At 58.7% G+C, this 18,483-nt stretch overlaps 1 protein-coding gene across 7 annotated transcripts in view; it reads right to left on the bottom strand.

Moving 5' to 3' along the window:
* The window catches only part of DMTN (dematin actin binding protein), a 27,659-nt gene extending 9,176 nt beyond the window's left edge, over positions 1-18,483 (bottom strand). For 2 of the 7 annotated variants that reach the window (XR_013966401.1, XM_080796511.1), the window contains exons 1-6: positions 18,250-18,422; positions 2,334-2,539; positions 1,978-2,052; positions 1,427-1,582; positions 463-507; positions 33-132 (exon numbers count right to left, since the gene is read on the bottom strand). Coding sequence is in view for 1 of the 7 variants with exons in the window: in XM_080796511.1 (XP_080652637.1) it covers positions 33-132; positions 463-507; positions 1,427-1,582; positions 1,978-2,052; positions 2,334-2,351 (394 nt within the window). In the remaining 6 variants the exon portion in view is untranslated. Of the gene's footprint in view, positions 1-32; positions 133-462; positions 508-1,426; positions 1,583-1,977; positions 2,053-2,333; positions 2,658-13,244; positions 13,282-18,249 lie in introns of those variants that run through there. The other 5 variants (XR_013966400.1, XR_013966402.1, XR_013966399.1 and 2 more) reach the window with 5 other exon arrangements.

Raw genomic sequence — 18,483 nt, 5'->3', positions numbered from 1 at the left:
GGAAGGGTGCCCCACCCTGCCATAAAACCTACCCGGGTGGTGGAAATGGGGTAGCGGGGTCCGGGGGGTCCCAGTGGTTCTTGGGGCTGAAGCCTGAGAGATGGTTCCAGGGGACCGGCTCTCCGCCCACACCTGCAGAGCAGAAGTGTGGTTGGTTGAAGCTCCCAGGTCCCCCACCCTAACCCTCTCCAGCCCATAGAGACACTGCTTCACCTCACTCCACCATCTCTGTCCCCCCACCCTAGCAGCCCATGAGCCCCCAACCCCAGGGCAGAGGAAGGGTGTCCAAGGACTCGACCTGCTGGTGGTGTCCGACCCAGGGCGAAAGGGCTAAATGAGGTCCTGGGTCAGACAGACAGATGGCCCCAGAGCTGGTCGGCGACAGGATGAGGTCATCCTGCGGGCCCTGCATATGTGTGGGGGTGGGGAGCTGGGCAAGTGTCAGGTGTGGGGCAGACTCACCTCTGGGGATGGTGGGGGGGATGTGGATTTGGGTGACAGTGAGCGCTGCGGATGGAGAGGAGGCTGGTCAGAGCCGCAAGGGTAGGGGTAAATCCTCAGCCCTAGAACCCTGGAGGAGCTGCCTCATCCCCCACCCAACTCTGCACCCGTGTCTGGCAAATCTTGGAGCCGCATCTTCTCTCTCAGTCCTTGCCAGTTCCCAGCACCAGCCCTCCAGCCTTCTCCCTCTTAGTGCTCTCCTGGGCAGAGTCCTCTCTTCTCTGCAGGCACAGAGAAGGCATGGATCTTGCGCAGTGTGCTTGTGGTCCGAGGGCCAGCTGGAGGTGGCTCTGGCTCCACACTTGGAGCCTAGCACCCAGGGGAAGGGCCAAGAGCCATGCGCATCCAGGATGGAGTCTGGGCTCCCTGCCAGGCGGTCAAGTCTCCCCCTCAAGCCTGCCTCCAGCTCCCTGCTCAGCCGTGCCACAACCCCTTTCTGGAATAGTTTCCAAAGCAGCTGCCGTGGGTTACCTCTGGCACTTCCATCCCTGGTGTGGAGGGTGGGCGGAAGTATCACCTCTATTTTACGGGAGGGGAAACTGAAACCACGCCTTCCCATCATCACTCAGCTAGGACTTCCAGCCTCCCAGTCCGGGGTTCCTGGGGGCTTCGGGCCAGTTTGGTCTTTCTGTGCACTCCCACGCTTCTCCTCCATGGCCCCTCACCCCCTGCTCTGCGAGGCTGCCATTCAGAGGCGGCCTCCCCTGTTCTCCACGTGGAGCTACCCTCCAGCCTCCAGCCATCTCTGCCCGCTCTCCACAGACACTGGGCGGACCATTGGTTGATTTCTGCCCACAGTTCCCTTTCTTGTTTTGGAGTCTGGCCGCCAGGAAAGGAAGCAGGAGAGGGATTCCGCCTCCTCCCCTGTGTGGCTGGGGGAGCCCTTCCCCCAAGTTCCGTCCAAGAGGAGCCTCCCAGCCCTCACCTCCCGGCTTCTGGGCAGCTCCACGTGCTCCAGGAGAGAATAGGTAAAGTGGGGCTCATAGATCATGAGGTCAGGCCGCTCGATGTCCAGGATGGCCTTGTCCTTGGGGATGGCAGCCAAGTCTTTGTAGCCCAGCACCTGATTGTCCATCTTGGCCTGAAGGGAAACGGCAGGAATGGAGCAGACGTGCTGAAAGCCTCACTAACGTTCTGACCTTACAAGCTAGACTTGCCATGTCTCAGGAAGAAAATGGGCAGCCATCTGAGATGCCAGCTCCTATTAGTTAATAATTCTATTGTTTGGATTTTTAAAGGTCTAGAGAGTCACCTTAAAAAATGATGGTCCTTCACCTAGCACTTTGGGTACAAGGAGGCAGGACCAGACCAGTAGAAGCCGGCTGTGGGGAACCTTCTCTGGATTTCTGGCTTCTCTCTGCCTACCAGTCCCGGCAGGACCGTCGTCTGGGAGGCTCTGGGTGAAGCGGCCCAGCACGTTCCCCACCCCACTCCCTCGTCCCTGCCTGAGGGTGCTGGTGGCCGAGAGGTACTCACCACGATGCTGGAGGGAGAGCCAGGAACACTGGAGTCTCGGGAGGAGCTGACGCTCCCAGGGGAGGTCAGTGGTTGCTGGGGAGAGTGAAAGGCGGGCGGGTGGGAGTGAGCGTGCGTGCCAGGGCCGGGAGCGGGCAGGGCTCTCCACCGGGCGGAGGGCTGGGCGGAGGGGGGGGGGTTGGAGACGGGGGGGGGGGGGTGTGTTCCCTAGGTCTCTGGGGACGCGGGGTGCGGCGCCGCGGGCAGCCACCAGGTGGCACCGTCGACGCCCGACCTGCCCCTCCGCGGGGAAGCCGGCCCCCACCCGCTGCCCAGGCCGCCCACCGCCCGCGGACGTGGGCGCGGCCCCCGCGCACCTTCTGCAGCCGTTCCATGCAGCAGGGAGCTGGCCGGGCGGGTCACTCGCAGAGCCCCGTGAGCGAGGGGAGACGACCGGGCGTCAGGCTCTGCCCGGCTCCTGGGCGCTGCGCGCTCCGGGCCACGAGAGCAGGGAGTGCGTTCCGCCGGGCTGTGGCGTCCTCATCCCTCAGTGACTCTCCAGGCGGCTGACCGAGCGCCGGGCCTGCGAGGGGAGGGAGAGCGTGCCCGTGAGCGCGGTGGCGCCCCGGACCTCTGGGAGCTCGGGAGAGCAGGCCGGAAGGGAGCCGGCGCCCTCCAGGATCGCGGCTTCCCATTCGCTCAGCCCCAGGAGGGCCAGCGCGTGTGGACAGCGAGGCGAGGCGGGAAAGCGGAGGGGCTGCACTTGTTTTTGAGCCATTGTTCTCTGGCTGGAAAGGAAATGACTGCAGGGGTCAGCCGTTCCCGTGCAGCCTCCGCGTTCCTGCTTTGTCACACCTGCCGGGCCCTGCCCTGTCCTGGGGCCGCAGTCGGGTTTCAGGCCCAGCTTCTCACTCCCCTTGGCCTTTGCCAAGGCTTCTCCCTCTGGCTCTGGGCTGGCCCCTGACCCTCTCCCCCACCCCCCAATCCATTGGCCATTATGCTCCCCTCTGTCTCATGGCCCAGAGGGTCCTACTGAGCCTATGAGGTGGATAGACCAGGAGGACTGGATGGAGCCAAACTGACTTGGCATGAACGGTCAGGTCATGGGTGGGGGGATGGCAGGGAGAAGGGAGGGGAGGCTGGAGGGAGCCCAGAGCCCCCCACATCCCTGTCCCTGTCCAGCAGTCAGTCCCACTTGCACACAGGTGACTTGAGGTGGAGGCCACATCCCAGCAGGGCGCAGTCTTCTCCGGACACCTGTGCTGGGGCTGCACTGCTCTCTTTTTCTCTCTCCTAGAGAGTTGAGTCTTGTCTGCTGCAGTACATTATGAGTTCCCTGGGGCCACAGTCCATGTCTTGGTGTCTCCAGCCTTCATGGGTAATTCCTTTAGCAATCCTCCCATTCCCACTCCCCCATGTTGATCATGCAATAACCATTTAGTGAATGGCTGGCTGGGTTTCCAGCAATGGGGGCAGTGGGACTCTCTGTGACCCTGGGCAAGTTACTTATTCTCTCTGTGCCTCACGCTTCTCATCTGTAAAATGGAAGACAGTACTAGTATCTCTGTCCTGGGGCGACTCTGAGTATTAGATAAGTTATAACAGGCGAAGTGCTTAAAACATTATCAAGTCTATGGAGAGTATTAGCTATTATTACTTCTTTTTCTTCAAGGACTAATGAACTTTGATGTCTCTTCCATAGCCAGTCTTTACCACAGTGGGTAATGGCCATTAGTGCTCCCAACCTTATCACCTGTTACTTTGTATCCGGCCATTCTTGGGCTCACCCTCTCTCTACCCTCAAGACCACCTGCATGGAGCAGCCCTCACCCCCACTTCCCTGCTTGTGTGCATGCCCTCCCACTACTCTCTGTCCACCTCCTCATCTCCCAGATCCTGGATGCTCCTGCTCTGGGAGGCCTCCCCTGCTATGCTAGTCCTTCTCATAGCCTTTCACTGAATTCCAGTGGGACTGAAAAACAGACCCATGTAACTTAGCCCTTCATTATATGTTGCCTAATGCAGGAACATATTTTTTCACTAACCAGAATGAGGACTAACTTCTGAAGGGCAAAATAACAAAGCAATTGCCATCCTTTTTTGAATGCTCATGCTAGGTACTTTGATAAGCACTTTTTTTTTTTTAAGATTTTATTTTTAAGTAATCTCTACACCCAACATGGGGCTCAAACCTACAACCCCAAGATCAAGAGTCACATGCTCCACCAACTGAGCCAGCTGGGGCCCCTAATAAGCAGTTTAAAAGGATGATTCGTTTCATCCCCTCCAATATCCCTATAATGCAGACACATTTACAGATGAGAAAACTGAGGCTCAAAGAGGTTAAAAAGTTGTCCACAGTCATGGAGCTGAAAATGACTGTGTCTTCAGCACTGGCATGGTTCAAAGCACCTAGCAAGTACTGCGTTGCTAGTACTGTGTCAGGTGCATTGTGGCGATAGAAGAAAATCTGCCACATTTCTCAAGTTTTTTTGGAATTCTAGAATCAAGTCTTCTCCAAGACAAGTCCCTGGCTGTCAGAGTCACACTAGGTATTTGGTGCCCATGGAAAGACTCCATTCCAAAGCTTTATCCTTCTGCAGCCTTCTTAGCTCTCCCTTTATAATGCTTTTATAACTAGGTGTCTGAGGATCAGCATAAACACTAATATATATTCAAAGAGCTGTTAACTCTCTTCCACTTCTCTCGATCTTTACTGTGTTTTTTAAAAAGGTTTTATTTGTTTGCCAGAAAGAGAGAGAGAGAGAGAGAGCACAAACGGGGAGTGGCAGGTAGAGGGAGAAGCAGGATCCCCACTGAGCAAGGAGGCCGATGTGGGACTTGATCCCAGGACACAGGGATCATGACCTGAGCCAAAAGCAGATGCTTAAACGACTAAATCACCTAGGCATCCTTGATCTTTACTGTGTTAATAGCCATTGTCAAGCTAGCTATCTACATGGCTTAGCTTTACAGCCAAACACTCATTCATCCACGTGTCTATCCACCTATCCATCTCCATCCGTCCATCCATCCATCCATCCGTCCATTCACCCACTCACCCATCCATCCACCAGTCAACTACCCACCCACCCAGTCATATCTTGCTTTATCCATCCATTCATCAAATACTTCCTGAGCTCCTACTCTGTAATAACCGTAGACAACACGCTGTGATAAGTCTTACAGAGAAAAAAAAGATGAGGCAAGGGAGCCAAGCTGCCCCTGCAGAAATGAGGCATATATGTAGATAATTCCCACGCAAAGCAGAAAATTACATATGCCAGATAAGATAATAGAAGTTGCTGTGAGAGGTCACAGGACATGGGATCACTTCTGCTGGGGTGTCGAGAAGAGAAAATAAAAAAAAAATATTCCTTACAGGAGGTATTTGAGGTATGCCTTGAATGCCCAGTTTGAGTTCATGCAAAAAACTAAAGAATGAACTCTTGAAAGAGAAGGCAGCATGAGCAAAAGTAGGAGCATGGGGCCATGGGGCCGGGGGTGGGGGGCAGCACTGGGTCTGTCTAGCGAACAGCAAATATGGCTGAACTGTAGAGCTCATGAGGTTGAAATCTGTGTGGGGCAAGAGGTTGGGGGTCAGATTATGGAGGCCTCCAACCCAGACCAGGGGATTTCGATTGCATTTTGTGGGCAACAGAGGCCATAGAATGCTTAGAAACTTCTTTCAAACAACTAAGTGATAGATCCAAGCAGTGCTTTGAGATGATGAATGTGGCTGGGATGGGGGACTGGACAGGAAGGGGCAGCGTGGACAGACCAACCTGGAAGCTACGGGAATAGTTCTGGCAGGGACTTGTGAGGGCCCAGACCCGCGTGTGTGGCCCACGATGGACTAGAGGCCAATGGGAGAGATCCTAGAGGCAGAATGTGCAAAACAGACTCCATCTGGAGAGCCCCCAGGACAGAGGTGGGTGGCTGGCTCAGAGACAGAAGAAGGGGAAGCAGTGAGCTCACTTGGTGCCCGCTTGAGGTGGAGGTGGGCACCGCTGACAAGCAGGAGGACGCGGCAGAGGCTGAGGGAGGAGCGGGCTGGAAAGAGAAATTTAGGAGCCATCTGACCAGAGGGGGTCTGAACATGAGGTCGCCAGGGGAAAGAAGTTCAAAACCAGCATCCTAGGAAACATGTAGGGGACTAGAAGAAAAATCATCACAGATGGCACAAAAGGGACCAGGAAAAGAAGATGGCTGCTCCCTGGGGGCAGGGAGTGTGTCTAGTGCCTCTGAGCACAGGGAGTTTGGACAGGTGAGAGCGAGGGTGGGAGGGAAGGACTGAGGAAAAGCCATGAAGCCCAGTCCGTGGCCGGACAAGGAGAGACATGCTGGATGGAGTATGGGTCTGCATGTTGGTGGCCTCTGGGAGCATTTCCAGAGGAAAAGTGAGGCCTCCTCGCAGGGTGGGCCTGGCTAGGACACAGGCAGGAGAGTGGGACAGAAGGGCCTGAGGGGGTCGGAGAGTGGCTTTGGAGGAGGTCTGATTGGCTGAAGGTGTTTAAGGAAAGGGGAGACTGGAACTCACTTGTAGGCAGTGGGGAGGGAAGAGTGGAGAGGAAGACCGGTCCCCGGGGGGAGGGATGTGGTCCAGGCCCAAGTGGAGGGCTGGCTTGGGACGGACAGAACAGGGAAAGAAAAGGGAAACAACATAGGGCTGCGTAGCCTGGGCCAGGCCCTTATTTTCCCAGGAAAAGGGACAGGGAAGGCCATAGGCAGATCTCACAGGTCGGTGGGACAGAGGCTGCGGAGAGTAGACAAGGTTGGGTGGGAGAAGAGAGTTTTGGTGTGTTCTGGAGCCTCAGAACTGGTGGTGGCCGGGGCACCCTCCCCTTGAGGACCAGTGGCGGGGGTGGCGGGCAGGTGGGTACTGTGGGGTGTCGACTGTGCATCAGAGAGGAACAGCCCGGGGAAGGAGGGAGGGGAAGGGTCCCTATGAGCCAAGTCACAGCAGAGCACAATCCCACTCTGAAGCCACACTCACAGGTATGCAAACACTGCCTTCGGGCAGCGCTGCTCAGAAACGGATTCGGGATTCGAAATAATGATGTCTCTGCTCTGGTCCCTAGACTCTATCCAAAGCAGTCTGCAAGCCCGTGCCTGTCCCCTGGGCTGGGTCTGCCCCCTGAACCTCAGGGTCTCCCTTACCCTGGGCCATACTTGAGTTTGGGGCTCGCCTTAAGAAGTGAAGTTCTTACTGATGAAATATTTGGGGTGGAGTGTCCTCTCTCTCTCTCAGGAGGGAGGAGAGTGAGAAGGAGGAAGGAAGGAGAGAGGGAGGGAAAGAGGGTTTTCTTCGCTTCTCTCAAATTCCATCTTGCAGGCAACTCCCTACCCCGCCCCCAGGAGCAGCCCCCTTCCCAAGGCTCCTTCCCTCTCAACACCCCCTCCCCATTCCCCAGTCCTGGCCCTCTCTTTGTCACACACACACACCCTGCCTGTGTCACACAGGCACAAGGCACAGCCCAGGTCCCAGCAGCCTCTGGTGGACAGAGACCAAGAGGGCAGGCTGCAGCAGGAAGGGAGGACAGGGTGGAAGGAAAGGCAGTAGAGGCCGGCAAGCCCAGGTGGCTGAGGGGACCTCCCGCTGGCTCACTCCCCTCCCAGGCAGGGCTCCTCGCTTCTCCATCTCCACCCCGCCCTCCCCCCAGCAGCGGGCCTTATCAGAGCCACCAGCCCAGCCCCACCTCACCCCCACCCCCGCCTGGCATCTGCATGTCCAAGAGGACTAGAACCTCTGGGCTTCAGGCTGGGGGTGATAAGAGCCGAGTGCTCGTCCCAGCTGGCCCCCGCTCCAGGTAGCACTGGCCCTGGCTCCCTGGTTGGGGAGAACCACAGCTGGGGGCCTCCTGTCCTAAGCCCCCCCGGGGCTCCCGCTGTGCCAGCCACTAGGTGGGGACGTTCAAGCATCCCCTCTACCCTTAGGGCAGGCCAGCACCCTCCCCACTTAGAGCCCAGGAACCACAGCAGAGAGGAGGACTTGCCAACGGCCACTCAAAGAGAAGTCGGGCTGGAATTCCGACCCAGGCCTGTCTCGAGTCAAAGCCAGTGGACACTTCTCAGTGAGTCCCCGGAGATCCCACTTCAGTCTGAACTTGGCCGACATGGTGGAGCCACCCAGATCCCTGCTCCCCGGCCTGGCCTGTGGACAAGGAGCCGAGAGGCTTTGTGCCCCCGGGCGGGGTCAGGCCAGGCTGGACACTGGCGGTGCAGACACTAAGGGAGTTACGAAATGAGGCAAACGAGCTGTCCAAGTGGGCTGAGGTCGGGGTGGGCAGGAACGCTGCCCCTCTCCCTTTTCTGTAGTTTCACTCGCAGTGGGACCGCCTGCCTTGCCTCCTCCCTGGCCCTTCTCCACTCCTTCTTTCCCTTCCCCTTTTCTTCTCTTTCTTCATCTTTCCTCCCTCAGCTCTGTTTCCCTTTCACACTGTCCTGCTCCTGGCCCCACCCCCACAGTTACTGTGGCAACAGTTCAATGCCAGAAATAAAGGCAGGATCCAGCTAGGTCACCAGTTCCCAAAACAGCATCCCATCCCAGGGTGGAGCGGGGAAGGGCGGGCAGGGGCAGACCAGCAGCAGCCGGGGAGGCTTGAGGGGGTGCGTGCGTGCGTGTAGGGCGCACTCATGCTTGCCCCCATAGGGTGTGCAAGAAAAGGGGAAGGCTCCTAGCTTTGGGCTGGGGTTCATGGAGCACCCCTGAAGCCTAAACCCTCTCTCCCCTTTTCTCCATCTCCCCATCCCCCTTTTTAAAGCCCTGCTGTCTGCTAGGACGAGGGTTGTGGTTCCTCTAATGGCAACACTACACAGCACCCTCTCACTCTCTGATAGAGCCTCAGGCAGGGGCAGGTGGGCCCCCGAGTCTGGATCTCTGTCCGAGCATCCCCTGCTCAAGGCCCTGCCTGGTCTTTGCTCCTGAGGGCAGCAGGCCTGGGCCCAGGCACCCCCTTGCATTCCCCCCACCTCACAAATATGCATCTTGTCACCCAGTTTCTCCTAGATCTCTCTTGGGTTTCTGTAGCCTTTCTCTCTACCTTCCCTCTGAAGAGGCCTCTCTTTCTGAGCTCCCCCCACCCCCTCAGGCTCGAGTGGTCCTCAACACATTTGTGCTCTGGCCTCTATTTATAGTCTGTCTGGCTGGTGGGTTGTGGTGTCCCTTGCAGAAGCTGGATCGAGAGGGAAGACACAAGGGTCTCGTGTCCCAAATTCAGCTTTCTGAACTCTGAGGGGATCCCTATTCTGGTACACACACATGCACACACACACACACATGCACATGCATACACACGCACACATGCACACACGTGAGCTCCAAAAGAGGAGTCCCTACAGACCTGCACCCCGAGGTGAACAGCACGACTTAAGTGTTCAGCATATGGAGAGGCCGGCAGCTCGGAGGCTCACACGTGGACACAGCACCGCACCCCCACACAGCAGCCCACGCTGACACACAGTTGCAGAACCCAGGCGCCCCGCTTGCAAGATCACGCCCCCACTCTGCCAGCAGGGCCCCCCCTCCCCACCATGACACACGGCGCCGCTGACACCCACTCACACCCATCCCCAGAGCCTCCCTGGCCCCCTGCCCACACCCACCCGTGTCACGTGCTGACACCCCCCTCCCCGAGCCGGGCACGTGTACCGGTACACACACAGCAGCACCCCTCCCCCCATTTACCAAAGCCCAGCCACCTTCCTTCTCTTACACCTGTCCCTGCTCCCCTGACTCCCAGGCCCTGGCAACACTCCCCTGGGAGGGAAACACCTAGCAGCGCATCTGCCCAGCAAGGGGCATAGCCAGCAAGAGGGCGCCTCTGGGTCCTTTGGGGCCTGAGCATCTGCTCGGCCCCCAGCCCCTCCAGTCCCTCCAGCCCCTCCGGCACTCCTGCGGCAGGGGCCAGGAGTGAGCAGTGGCCAGGAGCAAGCCTTCGGCCACGCCCTGCCACCCAACCTCAGTCTGCATTTCGCTCTCACTGCAGCCTGGCCAGCCAAGAGCAAGAAAGGGGCTCTCCAGGTACCTCCCCACAGGGAGCACACCCATTGCCACCAGCATCCAGGTGTCTGTGTGTCTGGCTTGCCTCTCAAGATCTGTGGCTCACTGGGAGGGAGACTGCTCTCCTCCCCACATGCTCCCTGTTATTCAGCAAAGAAAGAACAGCGCCCCTGCTCACCCTTGTCCCCTCCGTCCCATCGCTTGGACTTCTGCACCACACAGCTAGGTGAAGGGAGTACTGGGGTGACAGTATGGAACACCCCAGCCCCCTTCCTCAAATCAGGTTTGAGGAGTTCAGACCCAGCTAGTCCCAGGGTCTGGCCAGGCGGGACCGGTTCTCCCACTGAACAGGGGCCACGGCTGACCCCTCCCCAGGGGATCCCTGCCACCACCCACAGCCCAAAGTGCCCAGAGAGGGGAAGGGAGGGGTGGGAGACCTTGGCACCTACCTCTTCCCAGACAGTGCGGCCCAGACGCTCTGAGGCCCCAAGGCCGGGCTGGGCAGGCGCAGGCCCAGGTCCCAGGGCCGCCGCTTTTTCTCAAGAGCCAAGGTAATAGGCGTCTTTTCCAGGAACCCAGCCGTGCTTTCCCAGAGCACAAATAACAGGGGAAAAAGCCGGCTTGGGGTAGGTGGGTGGGTGGGTGGGTGGGGGGAGCTGGCACAGGAGGGGACCTAACCCTCTGGGCCCCCACCCCCTCGTCCCCACCCAGCTTCTCCGGAGCGTGGAGCCTGCGTCTGGCGGGGCGGGCCGCTGGCTCCCCGGGCTGCACCCTCCCCACCTCCAGCTGATAGCAGCCGGCTGGAGGGTGTGTGCGTTTGTGTGTGTGTCTGTGTGTGTCCGCTCTTCCACCTCGCCCGCTGCAGCTCAGTCCATTTCGAACAAGAGGAGCATTAACCAGGCATCATGACGAAGCAGAATCGGAAGCAGGCGCGCGAGCTGCTGGCCTTTTTCCCTTTCGTATAGCCCCAGCCCTGCAACACTCATGCACGCGCGCGTGCACACACACACACACACACACACACACACACACGCAGCCCCTCAAGCCTCCTCAGAAACTGCCAGAGTTTGAGTTGGGGTAGGGGCCAAAGGGGGCTCTGCTGATAACCCAGGGGTGACACCTGGTTTCTCCCAGCACCTGCATCTCCTCCTCAAAACCTAAAAGCGGCCACAGAGGATCTCTGGGGGCCCTGCCTCCCTGGGGTGCTGGAGGGCACAGATGCTCAGGGGCAGGGAGAGGGCAAAGATGCCTGAATCTGTCATCCAAGGAAGGATTCGGCCCCTCCTGGTGAGGCACGAACGGGAGGATCTGAGAAACCCAACCTGGGAGATTAGGCTGGCCCTTCAGTCACCCGGAGCCCCTGGGAACTGTGAGAAGGACCCCATTTTTCGCCAGGGCAGCTGCATCGGGAGGGAATTTTCCTGCCAGGTGATGGCCCAGTCCCAGCGCAGGACTACAGGATGTGCCTTCCCTGAGTGGGAAAACCTTCACCACTCCAGGACCCTGCCATTGGCCCTTTGCTTCTCCCTGGGCTCAGAGCAGAGTCTGGTTCATTTGTGATTCCTGGGGGCAGGGCAGGGAGCCCAGCCTGCTGACCCTGGCCATGGCCCCAGCCTCCTCTCCACCTCACAGCAGACTTGCCTACCTAGGCAGACCTTGCTGTTGCCCTGGTAACCGCTGCCCACAGCCGGTCAGCTGATGGTATGAGCTGTCCTTGGGGAAATCTAGAATCTGAGGAGGGGGCTCTGGGGTATCTGAGTGGAAAATCACAGGGGAAGGGGTTTGAGGGGGACAGGTGAGAGTATGCCCCAGACCTCTTTCTCAAAGAAAAGGGGACAGGAGGGGACAGGTAGGGACAGGAAGGGAAGGATGTCTGGGGTCGTGGAAGACAGACGAACGCATACTGAAGGATGGGCTCCAGCGAGAAAGGAGAAATGAAGAAGGCAGGCAGCCGAACGGCTGAGGAAGCCTAGAAAGAATTCAGGCTTAGCTGCTGGGGAGTGGCTGGGGAGAGGGCCCCGTAGGAAAGAACCAGAAAGCCTGGGAAGAAACATTTAATTAGGGGGAAAAGGTCAGGACCTGATGCGGGAGGGGGTGTACCTTTGATGTGGCAGGAGGGGCCAAGCCCTGGAGGAGGGGGAACCAGGCCTTTAAGGGTAACCAGCCGGGTCTCAGCCAGCGGGGTCTCAGCCAGCCTCTCCGCTTTCCTGCCTTCAAGCCCACCCTCACTGCCCCGGCCCCGCCCAGCCGGTTGTGCACAACCTCCTGCCACCCACCAAGCACCAGGTGCTTTTCCACCACAGCCTGTTAGGACCCCCGATTCTTCCCACTACTGTGGCTCCTGACCTGCTCCCACTCGCCCCCTAGCAGACCCCACCCCGGGAGATTTGTCTTCCGGTGCAAGGGTGGCCAGAGGTAGGGCTGGGATGAGCTGTCCCGGGGAAGGACAGCTGTGGACAGGGGCCTGGAATGAGGTGTCTCATGAGGAATGGCTAGGAGTCGCTGCACCGGGAGGAGGGGAACATTCTCTGTGAAAGAAGCACATCGGATAGAGTGGGGGAAGCCAGGGGAGAGGGCAGGGAGAGGGGGAGGGGAGGGCTCTCCGGTACCTTCAGGGGCCTGGGGCGTGGGGCAGGAGCACGGCAGCTTCCTCGGTGACATACACCTCCATTCCTCCGCGCATCTCCTCTCCGCCTCCCGTTGCCAAGACAACCTGCCGGCTCAGCCGCGCGGCAGCAGCAGGGAGGGGGGAGGAGGCGGCTGTGGCTCCCACTGCCTCTTCTGTGATGGAGGGAGGCGGCCTGAGGGCTGCCTTGGGTGGGGGTGGGGGAGATGCAGGGCTAAGGCTCCCACTGAGTCTCCCCTAACCCCTCCCATGAGGCTCTGGGGTTGGCCCCTGAGGGCGGCCTCAGGACATCCCTAATTCAGGGCCAGATAGCAGGCTGGACTTGCCGACAGAGGCAGCCCTGGGCAGTGTCGCCCATTCCAGAAAGCTTGGTGTGCAGCTGGGGAAGAGCGATAGGAACAGGGAGGGATGACCTCTGTTGAAGGGTCAGAGGGTGGCTTCCAGCAGGAAGGCAAGGCCCTGATTGTGGCTGGGGTGGATGTGGGGCTGCGGGCCCAGAATTCTGCCCCCGATCTGCCCTCAGCTCTCTCTGAGCACCTCCTCCTAGCCCTGAACCCTCTCATTCCCCTTGACCAAGAGGAGAGTCTTCCAATCCTGCAAAGCCCATCCCCGCTGCCGCCCAGTCTACAGGAATGCCCTTGCACAGGGTGGGAAATCTACCTTGCGCAGGAAGTCTGTCTCCAGCCAGCCCTGGAACAAGGCGACTACAGAGTTAGGGCTCCCTCTGTCGGCCTGAGGTGTGCTGGCTGTCAAGGTCATTCCTTAACTGAGAGGGATCCTGGGGGGGACTGTGTGTGTGTGTGTCCACCCGCCCACGGGGAGGGCACAGCCAGGCCAGGAGACCCTTCTCTCACCCGCCGTGCGCCCCCTCTACCCTCCACGTCCCCTCTGGTCTTGGCCGACAGTGAGACTTGCTCGGCCCACCAGCCCCTTCCTTCTGAGAAGGCCCCAGACTCCTCAGGGCAGGCGGACCACCCTGCCCAGTCGCTTACCTGCCTCCCCTTCAGGCTGGGATGAGAAGGGAGGCAAAATCTTTCCCCCAGAAGCAAGCAACACTGGACACCAGTGTCTGTTGTCCAGGACCCAGGGTAGGCTTCCTGGGCACCGCTTGGCCATACCCAGCTGCTGAGGGGACCGTCGTACCTTTAAGCTCAGGAGTGCCTAGAGGCCTTGAGGATGGCCCCTTGCGTCCCTCTCAGGCAGATAGTCCCAGGGGCCCAGATACCTAGTTCTTGGCTCCCTTCTGCAGCGGGATCACTGGTGCCGGACGTCCTGACTGGACTCTGGCCCTGCCTCCAGCCCCCTCCGCCAGGCCTGGCGATAGGCTTCCCTCCTCTCTCAGTCTCACTCCATTGCCCCTCGCCCCGCCCCATGCGCCAACCTGCTAGGGCTGGGAGCACCAGACACTCTCCCCTATGCCTGGGCCATCTAAACATTAACTCCTGGGGAGGCTGACTAAGGGCACCTAGGCACCTAAGGAGAAGGGAAAGTTGACAAAGAATTGGGCCACAGGAATAAAAGGAAGGAGGAGGAACTAGAAGGGACCCTTTCTCAAGAGTTCAGAGGTCACGCTCCCCACCTCTGTACACTGGGCCCTCTGCCTCAGGGACCCCAGACCCTCAGTTCCCAGCACGCTGCCACCAGACCAGCCTCCCCCCAAACCCCATGGTCACTCTCTTTCTCAAAGCCCACGCTACCACAAAGCCTTCCACAACGTGACCCAATCTTTCCCTGACACTTCTCCAGGCAAACTTACAATTCTAGCCAAACCCACGGACTGCTCACCTTCCCCTGAACGCGCCACACACCTTCCTGCCTCAAAGCCTTTTTTCTCATGCTGTTTTCCCTGTCAGTATCTTCCCTTGCCTGTCTTTTCTGCAGACTGGAATCCTGCTCATTCTTTTATTTTTTAAGAGGTGGGGGGAGGGGCAGAGGGAGAGAGAAAAAGAGAGAGAGAGAGAGAGAGTCTCAGACTCCCCACTGAGCTTGGAGCCTGATGTGGATCTCAGGACCCTGAGATCATGACCTGAGCCGAAATCAAGAGTTGGACACTTCCCCGACTGAGCCACCCAGGCGCCCCTGAAATCTTGCTCATCCCTAAAGATCACGCAGACCCCAGCCCTGGCCCCATGTACTCTCCCGTCCCTGAACCTACCGTGCCTGGCTGGAAGTGGAGACCATCCCACTCAGGTGATCAAGAAAGGCAAGAATCTAGATGGTAACCCTCACTAGCTTCGACCACAGATGTGTTCATCTCTCTGAGTCTGCGCAGGCTCACACATGATATGGGAACAATGCCACCCCCTGAGGAAGGGGTTATATGGGGGAATGCCTCACATGCTACCTGGAGCATCTCTGGAGTTCCGTGTGTATCAGTGTCCTTATTTCCAATAGCTCCTGTCTCCTTTCCCCTCTTTTGGGATGTACCAAGTGCCACTTTGCTATCTTTTTAGGTTTGAGAGAGAGATTTCCAGAAGTCTTTAAATTTCAAGTGTCTTGAGATCTCGACAGGGGATGAAACAATATCTTGTCCACCTTTTTTGTTTGCTGAAGGGCTAGCGCAGTGTTTGTACATTGTAGGGAGTAAATAAGTATTTGGATTAACTGCTTAGGACCCGTCCCCACCCAAGTCCTGCTAAGGATGGAGGGTGGAGGCAGGATTCTGGTTCTCGTTCTGCCTCCATCTCGAGGGACTGCAAGGTACTGGGCCAAGGACTTCTTTCTCAACCTTCAGTTGGTTTAATTCCCTTGATAAATACTTGTGTAACGCCCTGTGCTGGGGACTATGGGGGAGGCAAACACCGACTACTTCTACGTCTGAGGCACTTGCTTTCTAGCACAACCATTCCACAAACAGGAATAAGGACAGTTCCGGATAAGCTGTGGTATGTGCCATAAGGCCAGGGCAAGTGGGCAGCCAGAGAGCCCCGTGGCACCACAGGTGACTGCTAGCCCAAGAGAGGAGGCAGGTGTACGGAGCACAACAGACAGCAGTGGTCTCAGCATGCAAGCATTCTGGAGAAAGGCGTGCTGGACAGTAGGAACCTCACGTTCAAAGATGGGCACGGGGTGCTGGCTGAAGGGCAAGGGCTGCTGTTTTGCCACAGCCCCTGGAGGGGACTCACAGGGACAAGGCTGAACGGGGTTGTACAGGAGCTAAGGAGTCCACTGGTGATTGCATAATGTGGGCAGAGCTGCGGTTTAGGGTGAGGTAGGGTGAGTGAAACGTGTGATGTCCTGGAGGGGGTGGGGGTGTCGGGAGGCAGAGACAGGACTTGGAAAGCTACTGTAGTAACTGAGGCAGACCCTAGTGAGGTCTGGCAATGGTGCAGAGTTTCCGAGTGTGGGAGAGAAAGCAGTGGTGCGCAAGGGGGTGATGGCTGACGTGCTGCATTGCTAGGAGAGACTCCGCAGAAAGAACAAGGCAAGAAGAGAAAGGCAGAAATCTTAGGCAATGTTTCTGTGAAGAGGAGCCAGGGAAGCGAAGGGTCCCAGTGACAGAGAATGAAGAGGTAGGAAAGAGCTTCAAAAAGGGACAGACCTTCATGGGATCCAGGGCTGTGAGGCAGAGGACACCTAGGTCTGAAGCCAGGGAGCTCACTGGCCACTAAAGTATGAGGGATGGGGCTCAGTATAGTGACTTTAATAGAAGCCAGCTTGCGGGGACTAGAAAATGAGTGGATTTCCCCCCCTGCCTCGTCTGGCTGTTGGGAGGACAGGACAGAGGAGGGGAGATCTGTATGTGGGCTGTATGTGTATCTGTTCTTAGCTGGAGGTCTTGGTAATCCTGACCAGCACAGGATCTGAGGCACCTGCTGCCGCCTCCCTCCACTTCGTCACATCCTCCCAGAGATGGATGCACTCATCTTGCCCTAAGTCTTCCCCCATGGTGTCCACCCCCATCTGCACACTTGCTTAGAAACTTCTGGCACACAGAAGCAGCTGGGATTGCTGCAGGCAGCTGTGGGGTGGTCCGAGGTCCTCAAGGAAGACTTCTCCCTCCCCTACCCATGTCAAATCCCTCGAGACCCCATGATCACAGATCCATTCCTTTGGCCTCTTTCAGCATCTTTGAAATCAGCCCCAGTTCGGGGGAATGAGCAGAACAGACTTCCCCAGAGTATGAAGAGGCCCTCTGGGTATGGAGCCTGGACTTGGCAGAGGCACGAAAAGGTGCGGTGAGGGGGTTCAGAGAGCCAAGCTTGAGACCCAAGGCCACCAGCAGGCGTCAGACGTGCCAGGCTCGGGGCTCGGGACTCAGGGCGGGGCGAGGCGAGGCGAGTCACTCTGAGATGGCACAGGCCTCAGAGGCCGCCTTCCTCCCTCACCCTGCCCACTCTCAGTCTCTCCTCACCAGGTTTCACCTCAGAAAGCAAGAAAGGAAACAGTGAGGGCTTTCTGGAGCCGGCCCCCAGAGGCCGGTCTGTGCTGGGGAGGTCAGAGAGAGGGAGGGAGGGGCCGGAGAAAGGCGGAGAAGAAAGCAGAGGGTAGACAAAGGGCCCCGGTCCACCTTTGAAGCTGTCTCTAACCCAGCCAGGGAGGGTGGGGTGGGTCTGAGAAGCCGGCTGGGGGAGGCAGTCTAGAGTTTTAAAGAATGTCTTAAATTCCTGCGGAAATAAGCAGGATTGTAAGAGCCCCCCTCGCCAACACACCTCCTTCCCAGCCTCCTACCCCTGCCCCCCAAGTCCAGACCTCCACACCTGGGGGCCCCAACCCTTTGTCCTCAGGTAATTGCTGGGTGTTGCCCCTGTGTTTAAAATCCCATTGAACTCACCCGTTATCAGCTGTGGCTCCGGACCACCCTCCCTACCCCCCAACCCCCAGAAAACCACCCCCAACACATCTCCCGCAGTCTTCACCAGGATTAAGGCTCTTTGTGATGAGTGTGGGGGGAGAGCAACCTGGTGCAAAGCACTTATGACAAGCTGGGGGAGAATGTCTGTCCCGGGGCCTGGGGGGACCTGCCTCTTGGCGGCTGCCTTCAAACTGCTCAGAGCTGGGGGTGTCAGACCGCTCCAGGCCTCACCAAAGGAGAGGCGAGGGACCCCCAACCCCCACCGACTCGGACTGCTGTTTCACCCACCTCCCATTTTGACCGAACCAGGCTCCTCCCCAACTTCCCAATCGGTCCTTATTTTTAGGCCATGCTTGGGAAAAGTCGGGGAGAAGGGAGGTCTATTCATCCTTTTCCCCTCTCTCTCCACAACACTTCCCTCCAACAGCTTTGCAGAAAGAAGAAGAAGGGGAAACTGAGGCTGGGGGTCCGACGACAGAAGAGCGGGCTGGGGCGGGGAGCCCTGCTAGCGAAGGGCTTTCCCCTCTACAAGATTAAAAGCCAGCGCAGAGGAGGAAAGAGGCAGCCTTTATGGCCTCTTAGTTCCACTCCCCAAAAGCACACCTGGAGGCGTCTGGGAAAGCCCACCCGAGAAGCCCGGGCGGGGGAGGGGGCGCCAGGCCCCTAACCCGCCCGCCGCCGGCCCCCTCCCCCCCAGGGCCGCGCGGCCCAGCCCGCCGCCTCTAATTGCGACTTCCCCTCAGGTGTGGCCCCCGCCCCCGCCCCCCGCGGGGACCCGGGGAACAAGAGCACGCATTCTCGCCCTCACTCCCCCTTCCGCTCGGCCGAGCCCTCCTCCCCCATCCCCCCGCCTCCCCTCCCCCTCCTCACCGGAAAACAGCAATCCGGCTACCGGCGAGGAGGCTGCGGCGTCCTCCGGCCGCCCTGGCGGGCGCTCGGGCCTCTTGCCCCGGCCCCGGCCCCGGCGGCTCGCCCGCCCAAGGGCTTGGGTTTGCTTCGCCCCAACAGGTAGCACGGGACGCGCCGTGCCAGCCAGGAAACCGGAGCCCGCGCGGAGGGAGGGGCGCGCCCGTGGGTCCCGGGCCCTGGGCCCGCCCCGGGGCC

The sequence above is a fragment of the Martes martes genome (assembly GCF_963455335.1).
Source record: "Martes martes genome assembly, chromosome: 2".
In the NCBI taxonomy this organism is placed as follows: domain Eukaryota; kingdom Metazoa; phylum Chordata; class Mammalia; order Carnivora; family Mustelidae; genus Martes; species Martes martes.
The sequence above is the reverse complement of the archived record's forward strand: the minus strand, read 5'-3'. Positions and strand labels throughout refer to the sequence as shown.